Source organism: Corvus kubaryi, unplaced genomic scaffold, assembly GCF_017639235.1.
Source record: "Corvus kubaryi isolate FWS band 111438036 unplaced genomic scaffold, C.kubaryi_AGA036_p1.0 37361, whole genome shotgun sequence".
NCBI classification, from domain to species: domain Eukaryota; kingdom Metazoa; phylum Chordata; class Aves; order Passeriformes; family Corvidae; genus Corvus; species Corvus kubaryi.
This window is the reverse complement of record NW_024581118.1, coordinates 2841320-2866852: the sequence shown is the minus strand read 5'-3', so window position 1 is coordinate 2866852 and position 25533 is coordinate 2841320. Positions and strand designations below refer to the sequence as shown.

The window sequence follows — 25533 nt, the reverse complement described above, 5'->3', positions numbered from 1 at the left end:
GAGTCGTTTTGGGAGACTACGTCAGCTTCGAGTTGTAACGATTTCATGTAGAGATTAAGCAAGTGAATGCATGTGAAGTAAAGTGAATTCATGACTGGCAGAAAAAATGAGATGTATGTGATAAGAGAAGGATGTTCTGTTGTAGCACCAAAATCAGTTATGGATCCGTATGAAATGAAGGCTAGTGTGAGATAAACCTGCTTTTGAAAAAATGTGGAGAGTAATTCAGAGGCATGTATCTGACAAGCAAGTCTGACAGAAAAAAAAGCAAAAATAACTTCTTTCCTAGGAAAAACCCCATGCCTAACTTTATTTAAATACAACATCACAAAAGAATGCTATAAAAAGAAGTGAAGTCAGAACCTTACAGAGTCTGTATGTTCAGAGATGAGTGACTCTGACACATTAAGTGTACAGAGATAAAGCTAGAGTGGCCCTGCTTACATTTACAAGATATAAGAAATAACTTCAGAGGAGCAATCTGTTTAGATATCAGACTTTACAGACTGCTGTCATTGCTCAACTCCATCCCTGTGAGGAGTTACTCATTTTAAATAGGTGCTCCATCAGCTTTGCCATAAGACCAGCTTTGGGAGCAGAAACATTTGACTGGATCTCTTCCTTTCTGTACCCGAGCATAGCAACAGACCCTCGGTCTCAGATGCTGTTGCAGTGCTAATCAGCAGAGTTCCATCAAGAAACTACCCACAAATTCTGGCCTCCAACCATTTTTCTCTCTAAGGCATGTACATGATTTAAGCAGGGGAGGAATGAAAAAAAGAGATCTGTGATATTTTCTGTAAGCTGATCCACCTCCAGTGAGAGCAAACCTCCCCAACAGACGCTGAGTTCACCGGAGTCGTGTTTGGGGTGCTTGTTCACGAAATGCTGAAACCCTGTGAGTGAAAACGTTAACTAAGAAACATGAAAACAAGCAGCTGAATGTTTTTACAGAGCTCAGTGCAGAAGGCAGCATTTGTACAACAAGCCAACAAAACAACTTGAGAATATTCAAGTGATGTAATCATCCCCACTTATCCTTTCCTATTTTTTCCTACAACTCTCCGAATGCCTCCGTGAAGAATTAATTACAGAAGTCAATTCATTGTTTACACCAACATGTCCAAAAATTAACTTTTTAGTCACATAGATTGCTGTGACTTTTCATTCCTCTCAGTCCCAGGCAATGATTTATGGGAGTAAAATGTTTTTACTTCATTTGTATTAACTCAAAATCGAGCAATCATATCTGATTGTGGTCAGTCTAAGTAATTTCTTGCTTGAGATGCAACAACCATTGAAAACAAAAGGAAGGTCTTTTTACCAGCATGCTTGCTTCTTCAGCAGTTCTTGAAAATCTAAATGGAAAATTGGATGATCAAACTACTCGCCTAAGTTTTCCTCAGAAGAAAAAGAGTGGTGGGAAGTATTAGGTGATAGTTTCTGGAAACGTTATTTTCTAGCTCTCAGGCATACCTCGTGCAGCCCGTTCTTAATCCTCCCAAAGCTTCACCTCTCCTCAGAACCAGAGGTAGACATTTGTTTTTACTCTCCTGAAGCACTCGTAATCTCGTACGGGAGCAAGAACACCAGAAAGACACTTTGACAAACAGAGCCCAGGTGCTCTTTGAGAAAGGTTGTGCTGAAACCACTGTCCTGTTAGAGCTGCAGGTAGTAGATTACAGCCAGTCGTGCCATGGGGAAGGTGTCTAACTTCTTCTTGATCTCATCCCGTACCATCACAAGAGAACATTTTTTAAAAACAAATTTGCAACCACATTCTCTTCATAACATTGATTTCCTTTTTGCTCAATATATGTGTGTTCAGTGAGGGCCTGATCTTGGACAGTTGAAGGAGATCAGGACATCCCTATTAACTTCAATAAAAGCAAGATCAGTTTCCAAAACAATGTTTTGGAGCGCAAAGTGAACTTCAGATTTAGAAGGAAAAAAAGTGAGCATCATGGAGTTACATGCTGCACACTGAGCAGTGGGAGGCTTTGCACACCTTGAGTCAAATTGTATTAAAATACTAAAGAGCTGAAGAATTTGTAACCTGATCTTACATTGGTCTAGGCCTCAGTGCTTTTTCATAATTGATAAAGCAACATTTTTCTGTATGAAGTTGAGGGACACTGAGAGATCCCCACTGAGCTGCAGGTAATCAGCACCTTGTGACTCAGGTCATCACCCTGCTGAAAACTGCAATGTGAATAATTTGGTCTTCTAGCTTTGAAGTTAATAATGTATATGTACCTCAGTTTGTGTGCATATACAGATCCAGTTTATATATACATATGAATACATAGACATAAATATGCACGATATGCACTGCACATCCCTCCACATCCACCGTCTGTATAATCCCTTTTTTTGCCCTGGCTCACACCACAGGAACGATTATTTAGCCCAGTCTATTTCCCATCTCCCACTGAAAGTCTGCCCCTGCTCTGTGTGCCACAGAATAACGCGCTGACGAGAGGGAAGGAGCACACTCTGCCACACCAGATCTTTTCAACTTCAACTAATGAGCCTCTCACAAAGGCCACGGATTTTGTTCCACCTTCAGGAGAAGATTGACCAAGCAATATATTTTGTTAGCTAAATTAAGACTATTAGACTGTAGTGGTTTCTCTTATAATGAGGTGAGAGCGTAAGGCTCGTGTGTCAGACACCTTTATTCTAACAGTTACGTTAATGGGGAAGAATTCTGCTCACTTGCAGTAACACCTTCACTGCCACATCCAGCAGCACTCAATTAACGAGGAAAGTGGTTTGTAAGGCAGTTATTGTACATTGGCAAGTAAAGGATGTAGATCTGGGGAATCAGAGCACTGCTCTATACCGTTAATCCCATATTATTCATGACTACTGAGAATTCTGTAGAGCTAATTTAGCTCTTTCAGTACTTACAAATCCACTGGAAGTAACAAAACCACCTGGTTAAGTGAACATGGATGACCACTCTGAAGTCAAACGGGATTATTAAAATCCATTAGAAATGTTACTTTTTAATACCTTTTTTTTTTTCTTTTTTTCCTTTATTTGAAATCTGTTTCTAAGGAGGCTTACCATCGCTGGTGAAAAGCACTGCTAAATGCTGAAAAATGCTATCATGGATGGAGGTGGCAGCCCAAGTGGATATTTTTATTTCACTGTTTTTCACCTAAAACATTATTGATCCCTATTCATTGACAATTTGCTGGACAGAGAGAAACACATATAGGTTACAACAATTTTGATATTGAATAATTCTCTATGGTTTGTACTTAATGTGCTGCCCTAAAGGTTAAAATTGCTGTATTTTAGGGCAGAGATGATACAGACCTCTTCTTCTCCAGGATGTGTAGCTGCCCAGCATTTCTTGGATTAATCCCCTTATTCCTTTAGGTCTGTACCAACATTTCTAAGGAAGATGCTTGTTTAGATAAAGCAGGAACGTTTATGCAGGTCAAGACTCATCCTGCTGCCAGCCTCTGGGGACTGTGGATTTATTTCACAGAGAGCCATTAGTTGGTGATGTTCTCTTCTTAAGTCGCTGCTCCTGTGGGATGTGAATCTGACTCATTGGCTTAAAAAGTAGAAGCTTTAGTAACTACCTAAGCACCCTTTAAGCTCTCTGTTAGCTTGAGTTTATTAGATTGATTCACATTAGTTGAAGAGATGGTAGTGGCTTTTTTTTTTTGAAAAGTACTCTTATTTATAAACCAGCTTAACTTCTTCATACTGGCTTGTCTTGGCTGGGCCAAGTCTAGAACGTTTTCTCAGTCTTTCTGGAAAAAAAGAGGTTATAATAAAGAAAACTGATGATCCTCATACTCAAAAAGACTTCAGTGGTCTGTAATTCCTCATAAACTGTTGTGTGTCTCTCATTCAGCACTGCAAAGGTATTGCTGAAAGTTTAAAGCTCCTCAACATTAGCTGAACAAATTTCTGCGGAATAAGAACGTGTTTTGCTATGAGCTACAGCAAGAAATAGTGATCATTTTGTACTAAGGTGGTTTTAGACTGGCTCATATCTAAATTAAAACAGTGGAGAGATAGCAATTCCTGATGCAAACTCAGACTTTCACCTCTTGTAGCATGGTGTTCGTAAGAAATACATCTTTTAGCAGACAGACTTTTTTTTCCCCCTCTAATTTTGCAATTTCTTCTAATCTTGTCTAAAATCAAGTCTTGCAAGGCAGCGCTGGTGTTAGATTTATGTAAGATAGCAGGCTGCCCAGTACACATAACGTAATTATTACTTGTACAATCAAGCTTTATCCATCCTGCGCTGCAATTAGACCTACACTGGCTTGTTGGAGCTTGAATCTTTGCTCAGTCAGCCATAAAGTCCCTACTCTTGCTATAAAAAATTAATAGCTGTAACATGAACATTTAAGAGGATCTGGCTACTGCCCATGCAGTGGCTACAGGCTTGGAATGCTGCGGGAAAGGGACGGTGGAGAAATCATGCAACAGTTTTGAGCAGGATCAGCTGTAGAACCATGGTCTCTTGAAGCTTCCACGAGTCCTGCCTTGGGAGCTGGCACAACAGGTGGTGTAAATTTGTTGTTTTTTTCCTGCTGGAATAAATAGGTTGAAGATGAGGAACCTGAAGGGGGTTTTAACCACCCATTTATATCAGCTGAAAACCATCTACACCATCTGTGAAATCAGCTGTAAAATATGCTATGAGATCTGGAGTACTTTTCTCTGAAAGGCATAATAGAAGGGCAAAATAAAAACATTACCATTCTATTACATATCACTGTTAAGAAATAAAATATATAAAATAATCCATTCTTCTTGCAATGCATCCAGAAAAGTGCATTGAAAGAAAAATTTCATGATGTTAGATCTTTATGGATGTTATTCTTAACTACTGGTCTGAGGTGTAACCACTAATTTCCACGTGGAAAATAAAACCAAGAAGAGTGTAAATCCTCGATCAGCTGCAGCCTTAGCTAAAATTAAAGGGCTACATCCCATGCCTGAGTCAGAGCCTCCAAACTGAGAAATTCATTCTTAGAAATAAAAGAATCCCCAGCCACATTATTTGTGGATTAGGTCAGGTAATATCTGAGGGGATGGAAGTACGTGAAACTAGGCTGGATTTTGTAAATGTGTCCCCGTTGCAATCAGTACAGTTCATTGCTATTTTGGCCCTCTTCTTAAGTCCAGAGAACTGCTACACACCGTCACTTTCCCCCTTCATTATTGTATGAACAATATTAGCACTCCAACAGCTTCAAAGAAACTTCTATTTTTGCCTGAGACTGACAATTCCTTTCCTCTCCATTCTTTTTCTGAGCATTTGTTGCAAAATCTCCAGGAACAGAAATTTTAAGCAGCAACAAAAATAGTCAGCCGCTCTGTTTGTGGAATAATCAACTTCCTTTTTATTTTATAACATTTTTTGCCATCCAATAATTTGAAAGCTTTCTATAAGCATTGGCTGTTCAGGCTTCACAACAGAAACTGTCATTACAGAAGGTTAAGGGACTTGGCAGGGCTTATACAGTAAAATCAAAGTTGTGCTTTAAGGTAGCTCAGCTCCAAGTACTCTCCTTCCTCTCTGTAACCTGAATCTTCTTCAGTTCAACAATCTGTTGGCGAGCAAAGTTTCCTCCCACTCCATCCCATTTTAGCCCTTCTGCACTCATCAGTTATATTTGGATTTGTCCTCGGGCTCGAAAGCCTCTAGAACCAAAGCTTTGGTGTACAGTGTGTAAATAGCTGCTTCCTCCTGCTCTGGATGGCAGCAGCTGTAAGAGCCCTGGGTTTCAAAACCACTACAAGGATGAATTAAAAGAGGAAAGGGCTGTTTGTTACTCTGGAATGATTTACTGGGTACAGCTTATTTACATGTGTCTTAGTCTCTTCGTATCCTGCTGATACTTAGCTGTCAAATTGGGTCAGAAATCTTGTCTGGGGACTAAGACTTATGAGTGAAAAGGAGATATGCTGGCACTAGTGTGTCATGACTGTTCAGTGCTCATTTATTACTTAATTTTAGGGTGTAGTCTTTACAGATCCTGAGAAGCAACTCAATTGCCATTAAAACACACTCAACGAGAACATCAGAGTAGAGAATACTGGATGATTAGAAGTTAAGCATTCAGTTTAAAAAAGAAATCCAGTAAGATGGAATGAAGGTTTCTAAATGTGTGTCTCCTGTTGAGATTTTCTTCAAACTTGAATGCTCCAGTATGAAAAAATCGTATGTCACAGCAATACATGTCATTCTGTGCCTGAGGAAATGCTGGACCAGAGCCTCTCCTAAAGCTGTTACTTTTCCATAGAGCCACTCCCAAACTTGTTCTGAGAGAGCTTGTTCTGTTTCCCTTCTAACACTTTTCACACCATCAGATGTTTTAGCTGAAATTTTTTGGACAGTTTGGGAGAATGTTTAGCATAACTTGTGTAGTGGAAGGGTGACTTAAGACTGAAATGTCATGCTGAGTTTTCATGCATAGAGATTTTGTCCATGTGCACTTGTGGACTTGCAAAGGTGAAGGTTTCATCCTCTATGGACTTCTGTGATTGGAAAAGTGCAGTCATCCAGCCTGGAGCAGACTTCCAGCTCTCAGAGCAGCAGGTTTTCTGTGCCTTCGTGGCATCCTGGCTGTTGGTCAGTTGAACCCCAGGGCTCAGCCAGGGTCCTGCTCATCCATTCCAGAAATCAGCTTCATTTTAGCTCCTCCTGTGACTGATACCTGTCATTTACCAAGAATTTTGGTGCTAGCCCACATTTAAAGATGAGGAACTTGAGACACTTGAGGACTTGGGTGGATTTTACAAGATCATGGAGAGAAAGGAAAATGGGGAATGGCTTTAAACTGAAAGAGAGTCAATTTAGAGATTTAGATTGAACATTGAGAAGAAATCCCACCCTGTGAGGGTGGTGAGGCCCTGGCACAGGGTGCCCAGAGAAGCTGTGGCTGCCCCTGGATCCCTGCAAGTGTCCAAGGCCAGGTTGGACAGGGCTTGGAGCAGCCTGGGCTAGTGGAAGGTGTCCCTGCCCATGGCAGGGGGTGGCACTGGATGGGCTTTAAGGTCCCTTCCAACCCAAATCTTTCTGTGGCTCAATAATTTCTCCCTTTCAGTTTTTTACCTACACAGCCCCACCAGCACCACACAAGCTGGGACTGGAGGTCCTGGAGCCCCTGGTCAGCCCCCAGAGATAGCAGGAGACCCAGATAAGGCTGGTCAAGGATATTGAGGCCTTTTTTGTGCTCTCAGAGCCTTGACAGGTAATATCTTCTCCTCAGCGGGCTCCTTGCAGAAACAGATTCACTCATTAAGGCTGAAAGACTGCAATGACAATTTGGGGATGCTGCTTTACATCATCAGCTAAAACACATAAGGATCCATTTGCACAGGAGGACGAACTTAGATTAACAGATATAGAAAGTGCCTGATGGAATTTATACATCATGATTTGGGCAGCAAAGGGAAAAATGAGGTCTTTTACAAATATCAGACATTGAAACAGTTACCTCGGTACGCCTGGCAGCCAGCACATACTTCTCAGGCTGAGGAGGCTGGCACTTGCTGCACTGGGAAGCAGCAGAAAGCACATGGGGACATCAGCTGAAGGCTCACAGGCACTTGCAGGAGTGAAATTCTGCAGGGACAGAGCAAATACCGAGGCACGCTCTGTGGGCAAGAGCTGCAGCACTCATCAACCAGCCCTCACAGACAGACCCGAGACGGCTGCAGAGGTCAGGCTGACATATATTCTCTCTTTCTGTGCATGCATTTTCTGTTCTTTTCTCTGAAGACAGGGATGAGGAAAAAAAAGCAGGATGAGGAAAAAAGTAGCAGGATTTAAAAAAAAAAAATTAAAAATCAGACTCTTATTTGTTGTTTATTTCAGCTGTTGAGGACATAGTTACAGGGGTCTTGTGCTTGTCTTCAAGAGGGGAGAAGAAAGCTGAAATCTGGCAGTGGATGAAGCTCTATTCAAATAAAGGAAAGATGCTGATTTAGAGTACATGTAGTAAAAACTGCTACCAGGACCTGCTATGAAGACCACACTTAATCTTAATCCTGGAATGTAAAACTCTCCTAAGCTTGTTAGACATAGAATTAATTTCCCCTTTCAGATTTCTTTTTGGATTATTGTAGCTCAGAATGAATACCAGAGAACAAGCTGATCCAATCCCCCTCCAGAAAATCATGTTGACAAACATGGCTTGTCTATCCATGTGCCTTCTAATTTTTCCACAGTGTCACACGCCGTCCCCTGCAGCTCACGTGTGTCAGATCTGATGGCAGGGAGAGCTCACCATCCTCCACCCTGGTCCTTCTCAGCAACCTGGGCCAGCTGGCATTGGAAGGAGCTGAGCTTTAAGATCCCTTCCAGCCCAAACACTTGTGGCTCTATGGTTCGGTGATTCCAGTGCCCCAAATGCCTGTTCTGTTTCTTTGTTCTACCAAAGGCACCTGTTGGGTCTCTTGTTCCTGCCCCAGACATCTGGTGGGACTTCAAACTGGCAGCTGACTATGACCACCGGACAGAGCAGCCCACCTCAGCTCACAAGTCCTTTTGCTGTCCTTCAGGAAGTTCAGCTTGGGAGATGTTTTCTCATGGATTTGAGTATCCTCCTTTGAAGAACAGAACCTACGTGGCAGCTAAGCCCAGAGCAGAGCACGACTGAGATCCTTTTGGCTCTCTGCTCTACCCTCCTCCTCTGTAGCTGATACTGATTGCAGCACTTTCTGCTCTTTTCTTCCACAGCACATCATCAGCTCCGCGGCTGTTTCATTTACACTGGGCTGTGTGAGGATTCCATGGGCAGAAGCCTCCTCGGGTCTCACTCATTTAAAATTGTTAGCATGAGAAAAATTGCTTCTTGAAAAAAGAATAAGAACCACTGATGATAACGCAGTAGGTCCTGCGGTGCTCTGCAAAGGTGGGCAATACGATCATCACACTTCAGATGGGGGAGTGAAAGCAGAGACACATGAAGTGATAAACCCAGGGTCTTGTAGCAGATAAGAGCAATCTCTGAGACACAGACTAGTGCTTTATTCTTTATGCAAAATGTCTTTCCATTTTTCAGTGTCAAAATACCTTTGAAAAAAAATGGTCTGGACTTATCTTGCCTTCTCTGAGCTTCACCGTTTCCCATCCAGCTGCAGTGAATAAAATGTTGCTCCTTGCCATTGATTCAAAGTTGCAGCGTTCCTGAGAATTTTGTGTAATAGCTAGGAAACAAAGAGTTTGCTCCATTCCTGTTTTCCATGATGTGCAGTCTAAAAGAATATGAGGAATACTCTGCTACACCATGTATTGTACTTGATCAAAAGTAGTAACTTTGAAATCCCTAAGGCTTGTGAGGAATGGAGGCATGGAGTACCAAAACCCTCATAAACAGTAAAATTATGACCTGACTGAAATCCAACTGCCTACAAACAGAATTGGATATATTCCTCTCCATCTGTCACCAGATTTTGTCTTCTTTTTTTTATTTTTAAAGTATATGTAAGTAATAGTTAATATTTTGATTAGTTCAAAGAAAGCCAAACTTTGTGTTTTGCAGAAAAAAACCACCATCTTAGATACGTTAATTTTCTAAAGGTTATAAAAAATTATTTATTACTTTCCTTTGAAAGGAAATATCTGAGAATAACAGTCATAAATTTTTATTTCATCATTATGGGAAGTTACAGCCAGGAGAACCCCACTTCAGCATAGAGGATTCTCAATTTCCACGGAGAGCTGGGACGTATCAGCGTTTTCTTGGAATTCAAGTGAACATAAAAACCAAAGGACTTCAGAGAGACCCTGGTCTTCTTCATTTTCACTGACAGAAGGGGATTTCTGTGGGATCTCAGACCAAGGCCTCAGATACATCTCTCAGATTGCAGGGTAGAGAGAAATATTAAAAAAAACCAAACCCAAACCCAATCTTATTAAAAATGCCCGTAAATTTGTGCAGTTATTTTATTTTGATTCTTGAGAACTGCAGGTAGATGTGGCCCAAAAAAAGTTCCTGGTGATGCCTAACATCAACTTCATTGACCCTTATGTAAAAGGTTGCTCCACTACTGAACCAGTAATGACCAATTTCGAAGCTATATCTCTACTGTATATTAACACCTCTGTATTATACTTGACTCTCATCTCTTGGGAAATAAAAGATTACATGCACTGAGGTAACAATAGATTACTTTTTGTTTCTTTTCCCTGAGAAATTTTTTCCCACAATTTCCATTTTAGAAAGGATTTAAAATTACTGATTTTTTTTTTTTTCCTTGAGCATTGCTGTGCACACATCTGGGCTGGCTCTACATTATTCTGCGTATCTTGGTATACATTGTTTATTAATTAATGTTCTGCAAGCAAGAGAGCTCAACCTGCAAATCAAGCAGACATTTCAACCTGCACTCTTTTAGCTTAGTATCTTAGTGACGTCATAAACTACCCAATGTAATTATATACAATTTTAATCTTTTAAAAAATTACCTACAAAAGAAAGACTGAATTTGGTGCGTTCTGCCCTGAAATACCATGACAACAAAAAGACCACAGATGCCCTGTTCTCTTGTTTGCAGCTGAATCTTGATGAAATTTGTCCCAGTGGCCACAACGTTTGCACTGCTCTTGCCAGCTCTGTGTTCTCACGTGACATAAATACATGGATTTTGCCAGGCTCCAGAAGCTTTACATGTTCATGAGAGGTAGGACTTAGCTATGGTATTCCCAGAAGATGCTGAGTCAAATTCACTAATGCCAGTGAGGAGACAATAGGTTTCTAACAAAGAAGAATTTAGCCTGTTATGCTTCTCCAACCCACTTTAACCTCAGAATTTAGAAGAAGGACCAAAAGCTTCACAGCGTTTGCAAATGGTAGCTGGGTGAAACCATGGGGATAACAGAAAATGGTTGTGCAGAGCATCTGCACCTGAGAATTGTCCTTTAAGCCAGCACCTCAAAGGGACAGTTGTTGACACAACAGTTTTAATCACAGAATAAATATTGCATTATTTGCTCTCTGTATAAGGTCTCTTCTACTTGAAAATCCACCTGCTCTGTTACCTAACAGGTGTTTTAGTGGCCAAGCCCCACCCTTTGTCTACCACAAATTTAATACAGGTTGTTCTTCTCTGGAAGAATTGCAACTGCAAACCTTGTATGTTCCCTACGTCTGTAACAGTCTTTAGAAAATGTTTTCAGGGCATTTGCAATCATTAGAGAATTTGAATATTCAAGATTTTAAGGTATTTCTGATACTGTAAGCTTTGCAAAAATCCTTTGGCTAGAATTTTCTAAATTATCTTTTAATAGGAAACACACATTTAGATGCCTCTAAACAGCTTAACCCCTCCCTTAGCACTGGTTTTTTTTTCAGGCTTCTGTCCCTTGTTTGTTAAAGTTTCCCTCTCAGGGGTGTTATGAGAATTAATGCAATGCAGAATGATTTTGCAACGACTGGACGACAGGGATAAGTGGATAAGTACCAGTTACAAATACACATGTGATTTTTCTCTCCTTATTTCTCTCCTGTATATTTACAGGAAAATACCTCCATAGATCTTTAAAACAAGGAGATCTTTAAAAGAAGATTATTTTCTTCTGTACCCTCACAGGTTCTCTGCAGGTGTTTTGCCAGTGGTTAATTTATGACACTCTATGAGGTGCAGCATTAAGCCAAAAATAAATTCCTGGCTCTTCACTATTCCTTTCCAACTGCTCGTTTAGTCTAGTTTTAGGAAGATGCTACATATACACAGTAATTCACTTTGCAATCCTAATATTATCATTTTGAATTCAAAAGGGACTCAGTTAGTCACCATTGCAGTTTAACAGCCTGAAGCACTTAAGTGTTAACAAGTACCTGAAAAAGCAAACTCCTATCCCTTCTCATTTAATCAATTAAGCAAATTTTTCAAAAGAAAAGTTAGAAATTTTGTAACAGCAGTAGGTATGAAAATTGAAATTCTCATTACACTCACTTTCTGTAGCTTCCACATAATGTCAGAAAATTATGCCCAGGATCTTCCCTGTCTATGCTAAGGATGATGGAAGGGAATGAATATGCTGTGCAATATATTTTCCCCCCATTAATGATAAGAAGAGACAAAAGCATTTGTGGATTTTTGCTCTGCTGTGATGCAGAGGCTGGTCTGGCCCATCTGGAAGTGACTGGAATGTTTTCTTCATTTACACTGAGGTAGTTTCTAGCAGGAAATGGCAACCAAATGATCATAGTGGCTTTTATGGGCCAGTAGAGCAATCTAAGGCATTTCAGTTTTGCTTCAGATCTGTGCAGACTTTCTCACACAGTGGGAGGAAGGTTATGCAGCAGTGTAACCTCAAATACATGAATTTCAACCTGTGAAGGAAAAAAAGAATCCACCAGTCTAGGAAGATGATGCTCAAACTTCATAGAGTAAACACAAATATGCAGACTTTTTTTGCATGGTATTGATGGCTTGGGAGTAGAAATAAAAGTTTGAGAGTTCTCCGTTGTAGACTCCTGGAATCTCATTTTGAAAGGATTTATAAAATTAATGCAATCTGTGTTTTATGGTCAGAAACTACTGCATGGCTGTAACTGTTTATGGTTACAACTCAGTGTCTTGGTACAGGCTCAGCATTAAATATGAGCAGGGTCGTTCTTTATACATTTACTGTTTGCACAATCACGTCCAAACCATGTTACAAACAATTACACCACATAAAGCCTGAGTATTTATCTGGTTGTGTAGACAGATTATTATATTCTTAGACTGCAAATTCCTGTTGGTTCACAAGAACCTCTGCGCTCTTCTGGAGGCAGTCAGCTTCCTGCAGACCCTTGACAGTATTAATGTCTCACATACATGCACAGAGCATATTCATTCAGTGACACAATTTTCATTATAAAGGATGGGGGTGCTGGGTGTGCAGTTGCAGGACTGTTCTCTTGGAATTATCCTTCTTGTAGGGCACACTTACAGACCAAATTACTCATGGGAAGGAAAAATCTCCCACCAAGTTCCAAGAATCCTTGCAAAGGGCATGGTAAAAATGTCATGATGAGTGCTGATTTGAGTGAATGTGGATCCAACATTTTGTTCCCTGTAAACTCATCAGCTAGAAAAATTAAAGCTCTCACTTTCATATGTTTTAATTCATTCTGTGCTGTTTCACCTTAGACTGAAAACTGGAACTGATTGCTTGTATATATTTAGGAATCTACATGAACTTTGTTATCTCTGGGAACCTCATGGTCTTGCATAGATGTTTTAATGAAATCTCTACAGGATATTAGAAACATTAGCCCATTCCACAGGTATGGGGCTGAGGTACAAAGGGAAACTGTGGCTTGTCTTCACTGAGTTCCTACATGCTGCAATCAATACTTGATTTACGATTGGGCACCCAGAAAAAATTGTTTAGGCACCATTTAAAAAGAGTTTCTAGGCTGATCCATTGAGTTGGAGTGATTTGGGCTGAAAGTAAAATGCTGCTGTCAGGGATACTCAAAATTTCGGCGTCTGGAGTTGGAGTAACTCACTTGAACTGATCACTGTGGGCTCTTGATCAGGGCAGTCTCCTCTGTCCAGCCATGCTGGTTTGGACAGAACAATGTGGGTCTGCTAACTACACTTTGCAGTGAAGACAAACCACAACGTAATTTTCCCAAGGACATTAAAAGAGAAAGCAGCCTGGGTTCTTCTGAATCTCTCCTGTTTTCTGTCCAGTGTGTGAACTGTGAGCTTATGTACAGACATTGCTGAATGATTTTGTACTGCTGCTAACAGACAAGAATCTGATGTTGCATATTTTTCATTAATGACTAGCATGAATGGGAAAAAAAAAACCCCAACAATCCCTCCCCTGATGATTTGTGAAGATTTCCCTTCAACGGTAAATATTATCGCTGATGATGTTAATGAAGACATTAGTTTCACAGCATTTGAAGTACTGAAACACTCCACTGTTAACTAGCCTAGTGGGGTTTATGCTAATGTAAAATATAATAAAATAGAGGCCACTATCTCTTTAAGCTGAAAGAAAGGAAACTTGTTTCTACTTCCAAGGGATGCCTAGTGTGTGCTTATCTAATTGACTGTGTATTTTGTCTAGGTGTTGAGGGAAAGCTAAGAGAATGAAGGCTCTAAGTCCCCAGTGGAAGCATGATATGGCGATGCAGTGCTGGTGCTGAATTGTTCTCTCTGATGGCTCTATGGGAGTGGATAGCACTGAGTCTTCATTGCTGGGTTTTAGCGGTTGCTGCTGTCTCGGATCAGCATGCCACAAGCCCCTTCGACTGGCTCCTCTCTGATAAGGGACCCTTCCATCGCTCACAGGAATACACAGATTTTGTGGACAGAAGTCGACAGGGATTTAGCACAAGATACAAGATTTACAGGTATGAAGCAAAGGGAAAGCAATTACAGAGGTGCCATCTTTAGAAGTTGTAAATTATCCATAAGGGTTTCCTTAAGGGAAAGTTTCAGTTGTGGGAACAAATCCATAGACACCAAACTCATTGCTGAAATATATGCAAGGCCATATGCAAGGCCACTGTGTGTTATGGAAATGCTGCTTGTGTTGTTTCTGTTTTGTTTGAAGAACTTTTGATAATTGATTTTGTTGCTCTGAAAAACGTTGTTTACTACCCACCTTTACTCTGTCCTAGTGATATAGTCAAAAATGTGCTAGGGATTCAAACACCACCTTTGGCTGCAGAGGGATCACCTTTGATCATGCATCAAGTTCAATTGCTTTCCATGTGGCTCATCAAGACTTAAGCTGAGGCTTTAAGAATGAAATTGTGGCTCTGCATATGCTGCTGACAGAAGAGACTTCATGGTACAAAGGAGGGCGTTTCAAAAGCGACTCAAAAATGTTTAATGTGGTTTTATGCCAATGCTTTGAAAAGGGGTGTTCTCTTCCCTGAGGAATTGAGGGATAAGAGCCACTGTGAATTTTAACAGAGGTTAAAATTCAGGTGTTTGGTCCATCACAAATCTCAGCATTAGGCTGGCCCAGTTCAGGCCAAGAAAAGAAAAAAATGGGGGAAGACTTCAAAAGTATAGGTCTGCTTGAGAATTTGGGCCTTGCTGTGGAATTGCCTCAATGATATATTTGTAACCTGTGAGTCTCTTTTGAGACAGTGCTGGTGAAATATCTGCTCAATCATTTGCAACGGGTGTAACTCAGTAGCATCCAATATTATCAAGGACGTAGGGAGGAAAAGGGGAGTTCAGTCTAATATGAGTGACCTAATGGCAAGTAGAGAGAAGGGGACAAATGAGAGACCAGGAGAGATTAAAGACTGGGAAAATAAATCTATAAGCAGAGATACTTTTCACTTCAAGTTGTGACAGACCCCTCCCAACAGCCAAAAGAAAGTGAGGCAGCAGGGCAATACAGGGCAGATTTTCAGCTCACCTGACAGCTGCCCGTCCTACAAACACAGCCCATATTGGTATGGGAAGACACACACTGATGTCACTGAAAAGCACAGAAGAGTTTGTGCAAATGTCATACCTATTTCAGGTTATTATTCCCTAGTGATACCCAGTCCTTTAGAAGAAGGTAAGAGGGATATATGCCTATATGTATATTTAGTTCACTGTCCAGTGGCCTGTGACAAAACTGCTGGCCTAAGCGTGTAAAGAATTTATTTTTAAGGGGTTTGCTTTATTTTCCTTTCCCAAATACATGCAGTAGAGGGCACTCTGTTGCAGGTCAATTTTGCAGTGGGCTCCTTTGCCATAGACAGAGAAATTAAACACATTTTGAAAATAAAGTGTGATTTGGAAATATGCTTGATGAAGTGGCTTGTCTTAACAGAACATCATTGCCCAATATTTACTGCATTTTAAAAGCCAGCTGTCAGGACCAATAATGTAAAGCCAATAATGCAGAGACTGAGGCAGCATATTTTATTCCCATTATTCTGTATTAGTCAAAACTGAACCGAAATTATCTTGCTAAAACATGAAAGATGGAATTGTATTTCATTTGAGCTCTTACAATCAGGTCCTTGAGAATTTTTCTCCTCTCAGCCATCATTACAGCAACATTGTTAAGTTTCACAGATCTGTAATCACATTGCTAATATTTATTTGGGTTTGTGCATAGGTTTCAATTGACTTTAATTTACACAATCCCACAGAAAATGTTTCTCATGTTTAGTTCCATTCTCTGCCTGTTCCCTTCAGGTAACGAGCCAGGAAGTCAAAAGAGGCACAAGCTGTACTTTTTTTTGATTTTGCCCTCCAAAAACAAATCTTATTGTAAAGTTTCCTCGTAAAATATGGTCCCATTAGTGAGCAGTGCAGAACACCGTGACCTTGTTACAAGCCACACACTGTAAATTTAATCCCTGTTGCTTTTCTATGAGCTTTCCCAGGCTGTAGGACTTGGAGCCTAATTGTCTGTTCATTCCCTCACCTGTCTTTTACCTAATGGAAACAATCCCTCCGGGGCAGGTCCTTGTTTGAAGGGAGAGGTAAGGAAGAGGAAAGCACCTGCCTGCATGGACTCAGCCATATTCACAAGGGAGAAAGGTGCTGACAGAGCCCCTCCAGTCCCTGAGCTCTTCACTTCAGCCCTTGAACCTCACACCTGACACCTGATATTTAAAGATTAAGGATGAAGGGAAGTCTTCTTCCTTCATTTTAGATCCATGCCAGGTCGAAATCCACGGGGCTGAGGAAGAGTGGGATGCATAGGGTGAGGGACTCCAGGGGATTGTGTCCCATTTGAACCCTTCCTGGCAGGATGCTGGTAGCACAGTGGGGTCAGACAGAAAATTACTGAAGACCCTTTTTTTTAATGGCACAAATGTGGCAAGTGGGCTACCTGAAGGTAGGTCTCTCTTCTGGGGAAGGGGCTGGCTCCAGAAGGACTGATGGGGCTGCGAGCAGTCACTGCTCACCTCCTGTGTCTCCAGACCGACAGCATCCAAGCCTTACACAAGAGATGACCATCACAAAAAACCCCACCAAGTCCTGTTGCCCATGGGAACCAACTTAGGATGACCAAGCTCACGCTGGGACTGTTTGTCTACAACTAACAGAAGTGAAGCGGCCTTAATAAAAATAAAATATTCCATGTTATAATTTAAGGTGTGTAGCAGGAGATTTCAGCACGAGACTGCTGCCTGATTTTTGCTTTCCAACAATGGAACAATTATTCAGTGACTAGAATGATATTTTGATTTCCCCTCCATTTGCAGTCTCAGGAGAGGCAGTAATGATGTGGAAAAAAAAATAAGATCTCAACGGAATCTGTAATATCCCTAAGATTTTATTTCATTCCCTCATTAATAACATTCTCTATTTTAATCAAAAATGTATTAAAAAGCAGAGAATACATGTTATTCTGCTTTTGGTTATATCAGGCAATGCATTTTTCTGTAAATACCAAAGTCAGAGGTACAAAGGCCTTTGTCTTGTACCACTGTTTGACACTGGTTTGAATGGGACCAAGGTCACACACTGCAAGCCCATGAAAGATATAGAATGATTAAAATCAGATAATAGGACAGAGAACTGGAGAAGCAGCCAGTAGAGAGAACAACAAAGAGTATTAAAATGGAACTTGCTTGAAGGAAACATGGTCATTATTTCTCAGCTATTGAGTAAAACAATGTTGTGATAATTCTTCTATTTCTGTCACTTGCGTGGCAGGAGACAGACTGATTTTAAAGTTTAATTTCACATATGGCAATTGTTTTTAATGATACTCAGTAGGCTTACTTTTTTCAGTTCTTATTTTACATGACCTGTTTCCATTTAAAATAGATGTAGTCAAACTTTTAGCCTAAAACAAGAAAATTGATCACTCCATGGACTGTGTGCTAGCATATCTATTTTCATGGAATCCCAGACTGGTTTGTTTTGGAAAGGACCTTAAAGATCACCCAGTTCCCATGGGCAGGGACACCTTCCGCTAGCCCAGGCTGCTCCAAGCCCTGTCCAAGCTGGCCTTGGACACTGCCAGGGATCCAGGGGCAGCCACAGCTTCTCTGGGCACCCTGTGCCAGGGCCTCCCAACCCTCACAGGGAAAAATATCCAATCTAAATTTACCCTTTTTCAGCTCAAAGCCAACCTCTCTGTTCGTATGTCAATGAGGCAAAAAGCAGCTACTCTGTATCCACACCCTCTGGTCACTGTAAACCAGTGTTCATTTGACCATGAATCTGTTATAAATTGTAGGGATGAAGCCAAAGATTTGCACCAAGGAACACAGTGATTAACTGAGCCAAATTTCTAGTAAGAGGTCTTAACTTCAGCACATTTTTTTGAAGCATAAAAGTTTATGCTTTCCTTTAATCTCCATATCTGGCTTTCGTAGCATAAAACCATCATGTGATAAAACCAACTGGTGCATCAATTGTGGGGATGTACCAGTAGGAGAATCATCTGCTACCCATATTTTATTCTATCTATTAAAGTTCAGTTATGTTCATGGGCAAACAAGCTGCCTCTCCCTAAGGCCAGGAGTTTTCAGTGTTACAGGACAGAGCTGAAAGATGCAAATATATATGAAATAATGTTTTAATCTGGTATTGCAGAACACTAAATAATTACAAGTGGTGTTCTCGACACTGTTATAAGTTGGAAATGGTGGGCTGGTTGTGTGGATTATGTGGCAGTGTTCTATTCCCTGTAATGCTCCTGCAGGAAATTTGATAATTGCTGAAGTTTTTGGTGGTATTCATTGTCACTGATCTATGAAGAAAAACACCAAGAAAACACCCGGATGGCTGCTGAAAACCTCTACATTCATGGGAGTTCTATGTCAATATTTCATGGAAGGTGGCTCCTGTGGTTAGCATCAAAAAGTGTTTTGGCAAGGAAAACCAAGTTTACAATTTGACATTTAATACACAAAGGAAGTGCTGTGCCTCTTATGTAAATCAGCTACCCAGACAAAGGAATTTTAAATCCAAACAGAATGAGATGAGAGGTTACCAGGATGGAAAGAGTGATTGTGAAATTATGCAAAGTACCTACATTGTATCAGAAGAGGTAATTTCTGCAGAGATAGGGAAGTATTCATGCTATCAAATAAGGTCTTGAGGAAATCTCCTCAGGGATGCTGTGGAGTTTTGTTGAAGCAAAATGATTTAAAACCTGAAACAGATGTGAAAAATTGGGGAAGAAAGAGCCTTGGTCTTTCTTTTAAGGTGGAAATACTTGGCAATACTTAGGGGGAAAATAAAGAGAGCTGAAAGAGGACACGATTCCTGTCAACAGAACACATATTACAGAGTGAGATGAGCTATCTAAACCAAAAGCCATCACTGTCTTAAAATCAAATTGGTATAAATAGGCTATGAATAAATTTTGGGTTGCTTCTTTTGAAAAGGTTCCTAATCATTAAAGAAATTCAGGGACATACAAAGTTGCAGAACCTTCCCAATCCTATGTCTAGGAGGAAAGGGTTATAAGCTATGATGCACATGAAAGTGGTTGAAGTTTTAGTACCACTGACGTCCCTTTGGGGCAACTGCACCTAACAAGTGTCCAGTACTACTCTGCAAAAGGATAAAAAAGGAATCTCCTGAAGAAGTGAGTAGCTCTTGGCAGCATGGTATTCATGTGGCTTAAGAAGATCCCTTTAGAGGTGGTTTTAAAAGGGATTGTGTCCATGAACAGCTACAAAAATAGAAGCATTGGAAAATAATGCTATCAGGATAAAGACAAGAACATGCTGGGTTCCTCTCCTATGTTCTGAATCCTCTGGTGACTGAACCCATTGGGCAAAGTGAGCAAGACTCAAGACTGTAACAGAGCACTCATAAATATGTTTCAACTCCCACGTGTGAACTTAAGTAGGGCAAACATTAGTTGGTTTTGTCATTTTTTTATTCCCTATCAAAATATTTTAGCCCATGATTCTCACTAGACTTCTTGACACATGTGACAGACAGTGTTAATAAAACCCTAGGGGGTTCAGTTGTGCAGGTACACAATATGCCCTGAATTATAATTTTCACTCCAGTGTATGGTCTGGAATAACACTTCCTTGTGCTCTTCCTGACGTTGATTTGAACAGGTTAATTTGGAATTTGAAAGCATGGAGAAGAACTAATAAAGGTCTTCTGATAATGGTTTTCAATACAAGTGCTTTGTGAAATGGAGATGTCTGTCATCACACCTTTTGCATGTCTAAGGGGATGATTTCTTGGTGCTGCTATTTCCCATACATTTTGACCACACTTTAGAAATCAGCATCACTGATATTTTTCTGGAAGGGCCCATTTAGTACTGATCAAGTATTGGAGCTTTTGCTTTTATCCAGTAAAACCATTTCTTTGGAAATTAAAATAGCAATGTCTCATTGCTCAGACATTTCTCAGGAGTGCAGTTTCCTTAACAAAAAGCATCACTCACAAAACCCATAAAAGGTGAGGGAGATGGAGCAGGCTGCATCAGGGAAAGGAGTGAGGCAGATTAGTACTGCAGAAGCTGAGGGAAAGAATGGGCTGTAGTCATCAAGCTGTAATGGGTGACAGTGGGGTGGCCTCCAACAGGTGGCTCAGCCAGCTGGTCAACCATTGCCTCCTGCTCCCCAGACCCTTCGTGTGCACAGAGTTACTGCCAGGCTGTGGAGAACTGGGGTCACACCGAAGAGCAGCACGTGTATGTTCCACAGCTGCCCTACCAATAAGGAGCAAATAGCAGGAGGGGTTCTCTCTGCCTTTCCCAGAAATTCACTCCATCAGTACATTGCTTCCGGTCTGTGTTGTAACTGGTCAGCTTCCTCCAGGGAATATTCCATTCAACTTGGTGGATAAAATGCACAGAAGTCAGGTGAGTCATCATTCCCAGAATGTTTGCAAAAGGCTAGACTGGGGAATGCACGAAGGCTTCCTTTTAAATCCAGGGGCTCACAGGCTGGTAACAGGGAAGAGCAGCTCAAAGACAGTTTTTGGGATGGTAAGTTGATAAATTTCCACTAGAAAAATAATATTTGTAGCCCAGTACATTTTTAAGAATGTCTGGATCTGAAAAACATCAATGAGTTTAATTTTTGATTGTGATACTCTTTAACAGCCTCTCTTATTCTAGTTAGCTGGGCATAAAAAACATGACACCAGTTAAATAACTAGGTTTGGTGGAACTGCTTGAATAAGGACATACCTGAGCAAAACTAAAGCTTTAGATGACCACGTTTCCAGGTCTAGCAACACCTGGATAATGTCCTCCAAAATCATTGAGTTTCCATCCCTTTGTTCCAAATGCAAATCCCTTTCATAGGAAAGCATTTTTGTTTTAATTTTAGAGCCTAAGCACATATCAGGTCATGATGCTTTACAGTGAGCAATTCCTGTTATCAATATTATATTAGTTTCTTGGTCTTTACCCAGGGGATTCTCTGGAGGGTATGTTCTTGTGAAAAGGTGGAAATAAAGGAAGAGAAATTTCAAACTGAGAAGCCATGCATACAAACAAAAACCTTAAGAACATGTTTTCAAGTGAATTATACCCGAGCCTAGTTTAGTTTAGCCAGAATATTAAGGGATTGACAAGTCCTTGGACTGGAGGTTCACAAAGGTGAAGGAGGGTTTGGCCATCTCCAGTAGCACTGGGAGAATCAGGGGACTACTCAGATGGATACCAGAGACATGTGAGGTGCAGAAGATAAAGACTGGACACTTGTTTAGGTCTGTGCTCACAATCCCAGTTGTGTAAAATATTCCCAGCTGGAAATATCTCCATATGCATGGATAAATTATATCTCCATGGGCAATAATGAAAGAGTCTGAGCTCTTGTGGGTACTTGTGGCTCAGGAAAAGGCCAGACAGAAATGAAGGCTCAGAGATGGACAGGAAGATAGGTGGGCAGATCTGATTCCCAAAATGACCCCGTCTTTCCAGCTCTCTTACATCTGTGAGCCAGCGTGGCAGAGAAGTCATCTGGTCTGGGTAAAGGACAGCACTTTTTCTCAAGAACAAAGGAGAAATCAAGTTCATTTTTGAGAATGATCCACAATACCAGCCCTCAGTCCATCTTTGAAGATCTTGGAAAAAAGGCCGCATCCCTGGAAGTGTCCAAGGCCAGGTTCCACAGGGCTTGGAGCAGCCTGGGCTAGTGGAAGGTGTCCCTGCCCATGGCAGGGGGTGGAACAAGATGGGCTTTGAGTGAAAATCATGACAGCCCCTGAGGAAACAGTGTATATTTAAGTGACTCTGGCTTCCTACAGAATCTTGCAGAACGTTCAGAATACCACGAGTGATTTATCAGAGAGCCCAATTCTACAGGACTCAAAGGCCTCTAGGGTGTTTTGCCAGGGACCAGACTCAGACCTACCCTGCATCCCCTCACTCCACTTGGTTGGCTCAGTATCAGCCTCCTGGGCTTCGAAGCAAGGGTGGAGCTTCTCTTGGTGAGATACAGCAGCACTGGGCTGGGTGCTGGAGAACAGTGCTGGCTGTGCCAGCAGGATTAGGGGCGTTCTCAGGAGTCAGTTTGACAAGAACACAGGCGTGTTTCAGCTTGGCAACAGAGGGAAATATTGATGCCAAGATTGCCTTCTGTATAATATTTTTTTCATAATACACTGCAGGAGTCTGTGTTTTGACAATCTCTCTTTGTATTTGTTCAGTGTATTTAATCAAAGATCCTGAAGAAACTCAAATGGCAAGGAGAAGAACAAATCTTATTTTTTTGTAAACACTACTATAATCTATTTCTAGAATATACCCTCTTTCAAAATCCAATATTTTAAGGATAATTATTAGATCAAACCTCCTACTGATATGTTTCCCAAGAACAAAGAACATTTATTTAGAGAATATGGTGTGTCATCATTTCAGTTAGTGAGTTCATGAATCATTTAAGTTGCCCTAAAAAAATTAGTATAATAGAGGCTGTAACTTAATGGTTTCATGCAATCATTGAAGTAGTGTAAAAGCTGTTTAACACTAATAACAGATACATTCTTCAGTCAGCAGGGTAGTCTGTCAGGATTTTGCACATGAAATCAGGTCATTTTCATTAATTCTTTGAAGATTTTTTGTTAATTTGGTCTTTCTTCTTTCATTTGCCCTTCCTTTTCATTTTTGTTTCAGTATCCCTGCTGGTACTATCAGTGATGCTCAAGATGTAGAGGATATCAGATGCTGATGACTTTCATAAAGGAGAAAACAATTACCAAGACTGCTTTTAGTTACTGAAAAAAAAGAGAAAGATTTTAATTTTTATTTCTTGAATCAAATTCTCTGTGCTTTTGTTTTAACCCCCATGTTGTTGTTTTCTCTTACTGCTGCTAGGACAGTAGCTGTCTCCAAACAGAATGGCTTTCAGGTTTCTCTTTTTGACCATATGTTGAGTCTATACGGGTGGCATGTTGTACCTCACACAGAGAGAAATGACTGAGTAGCACAGAAACCTCCTCTGAATAAAAAGCCAGTGGTATTGACTGGAATGTGTGACTCTTTGTATAGAAGGGCATTTGTGCCTTATCCATGCAGAAAAAGAACAACTGACACCGAATGTGCTCACTCAAGGATTCTTGTCATTTTCTTCTACTACCGTTAAGTTAAGGTCGTGGTCAATATCTCTGAATCCAAATCTTAGTTGTGCTCCAGCTTGGATTGATTGATTCTACAGGTTTTCACAATCATTATGCTGGTTGTGAAGTTATTTTTTGTAGCTGCAGATTCATTTCAGCAGAGACCCTTGTGAAGAAAAGCAATACTTCAAAATAATGTCTTGTTGCTCGATTCTGCCTAGAATCCCAATATGATTGTTATGGATAACAGTGTTCTTAAGGTCATTAATGGCTCTGTAGCTCAATTCATCTTCTGATGCTCTCAATTTCTACCTTATTTATGCAGCTTGAGAAGAGAAGATACTGTTACTGACCAGACAATTTGATATATACAGAGCTCTGCAAAATGCACACGCAGAGCCCACCAGCAGCTTAGAAGTTGTGTATGCTTGTCTCGAGAGCATCCAAGAGAGAAAGTCTGGCTTTGGGGAGTGAATGCTAATTTCTCAAGGGAAAAGCACATATAGAGGTTTTGCTTTATACGAGTAACATAATTTAAAATCAAAACAGAAGAGACACTCTACCAAATATTCAGAAAGATAGCAGAATCCAAGACCTGAGGAAATGTAATTGATTAACCTAAATTAAATGTTTCAGCTAATTCTGAACTATATTCTTACAGTTCTTGAATGGTAACTGATATAGATTTCTTCCCTATATCCTGACTGCTAGCAGTAGGATTGGATGCTTTACTAGGAACTCAAATACAACATCATCTTTGCTTCTTGATAAATATGCTCTAATAATAGAAAGTAAACAAAGACATCGCTTTATTATCAAGTCACATCTTGTTGTATTTTATTTAAACTACATCTTTAGCCATTTACATAAAATATTGGCTACAGATTATAGTAATAATACTGAAGGCTAAACCTCACACGGCATAAACAATCTGATAACCCGCATTAACAAACAGAATGTAGCCTTCTGTCTACATTTCATGTATTTAACCATGCAAAATAAATTTTAAAAATAATTAATAAGTTCAAGTGGTTAAAAATGAAGGACTTTTAGTGAGGTCTCTTGTTATGAAGAATTGTTCATTTCCATTTTCCTTTTGTAAAACAAACACTCAGCTGGTGATGCTCAAGTGGCTGTGACTGAAGGAAAAACTGGGGGTGAGATGAGGCTGTACAAGTCGTTCCTGAGTTCAGGAACCCATCCTGAGCCTCCTCACACTCCAGAAGCCCTTGGGAGCGATTTGACTCCCTCAAAGGCAGAATGGCACTGCAGAAAGTCCTCCACAAATTAGAGAGATGGACAATCACCAACCATGTGGACTTTAACAAGGAAGGTGCTGCCCCTGGGACAGGGCAACCTTGGCTGTGTGTATGGACTGGGGAGCAAGAGGCTGGAGAACAGCTGTGGAGAGAGTCCTGGTCCATGGCCAGTTGGATCCGAGTCAGCAGTGCCCTGGCAGCCAGGAGGGACATCCCTGTCCTGGGGGGCACCAGGCCCAGCAGCGCTGGTCAAGTCAGGGGGGGATTGCCCCGCTCTGCTCTGCACTGGGGCGGCCTCACCTCCAGTGCTGGGGGCAGTTTTGGGTGCCACAAGGTAAAAAAGATATTGAACTATTAGAGAGCACCCATCCTTGTGAGGAGTCACTGAGGGCACTTGGTCCATTCACCTGGAGGAGACTGAGGGGAGATTCATCGTGGTTACAACTTCCTTGTGAGGGGAAGAGAAGAGACAGACACTGATCTCTTGTCTCTCATGACCAGGGACAGGACTCACAGGAACGGCCTGAAGTTGTGTCAGGGGAGGTTTAGGTTGGATATTAGGAAATAGTTCTTCCCCCAGAGGGTGCTGGGGCACTGACAAAGCTCTCCAGGGAATGGGCACGGCCCCGAGGCTGCCAGAGCTCCAGGAGCATTTGCACAAGGCTCTCAGGGATGCGCAGGCTGGGATTGTTGGCCTGTGCAGGGCCTGGAGTTGGACTCAATGATCCTGGTGGGTCCCTTCCAAACTTCTAGATTCTGTGATTCTGTAATGATGCTTTTTGGTAGCAAATCACAAGGCTTGATAGAT

General features: G+C 41.0%; 1 protein-coding gene across 4 annotated transcripts in view; it reads left to right on the top strand.

Moving 5' to 3' along the window:
* Positions 1–25533, top strand: part of LOC121667340 (BMP/retinoic acid-inducible neural-specific protein 3) — a 208451-nt gene that overhangs the window by 3684 nt on the left and 179234 nt on the right. For 2 of the 4 annotated variants that reach the window (XM_042033888.1, XM_042033889.1), the window contains exon 2: positions 14069–14354. The exons of 1 other annotated variant lie outside the window; for it this stretch is intronic. In XM_042033888.1, the coding sequence (XP_041889822.1) occupies positions 14119–14354 (236 nt within the window). In that variant the 5' untranslated portion in view covers positions 14069–14118. Of the gene's footprint in view, positions 1–8728; positions 8904–14068; positions 14355–25533 lie in introns of all 4 variants that reach the window. One more of the 4 variants, XM_042033890.1, reaches the window with a different exon arrangement.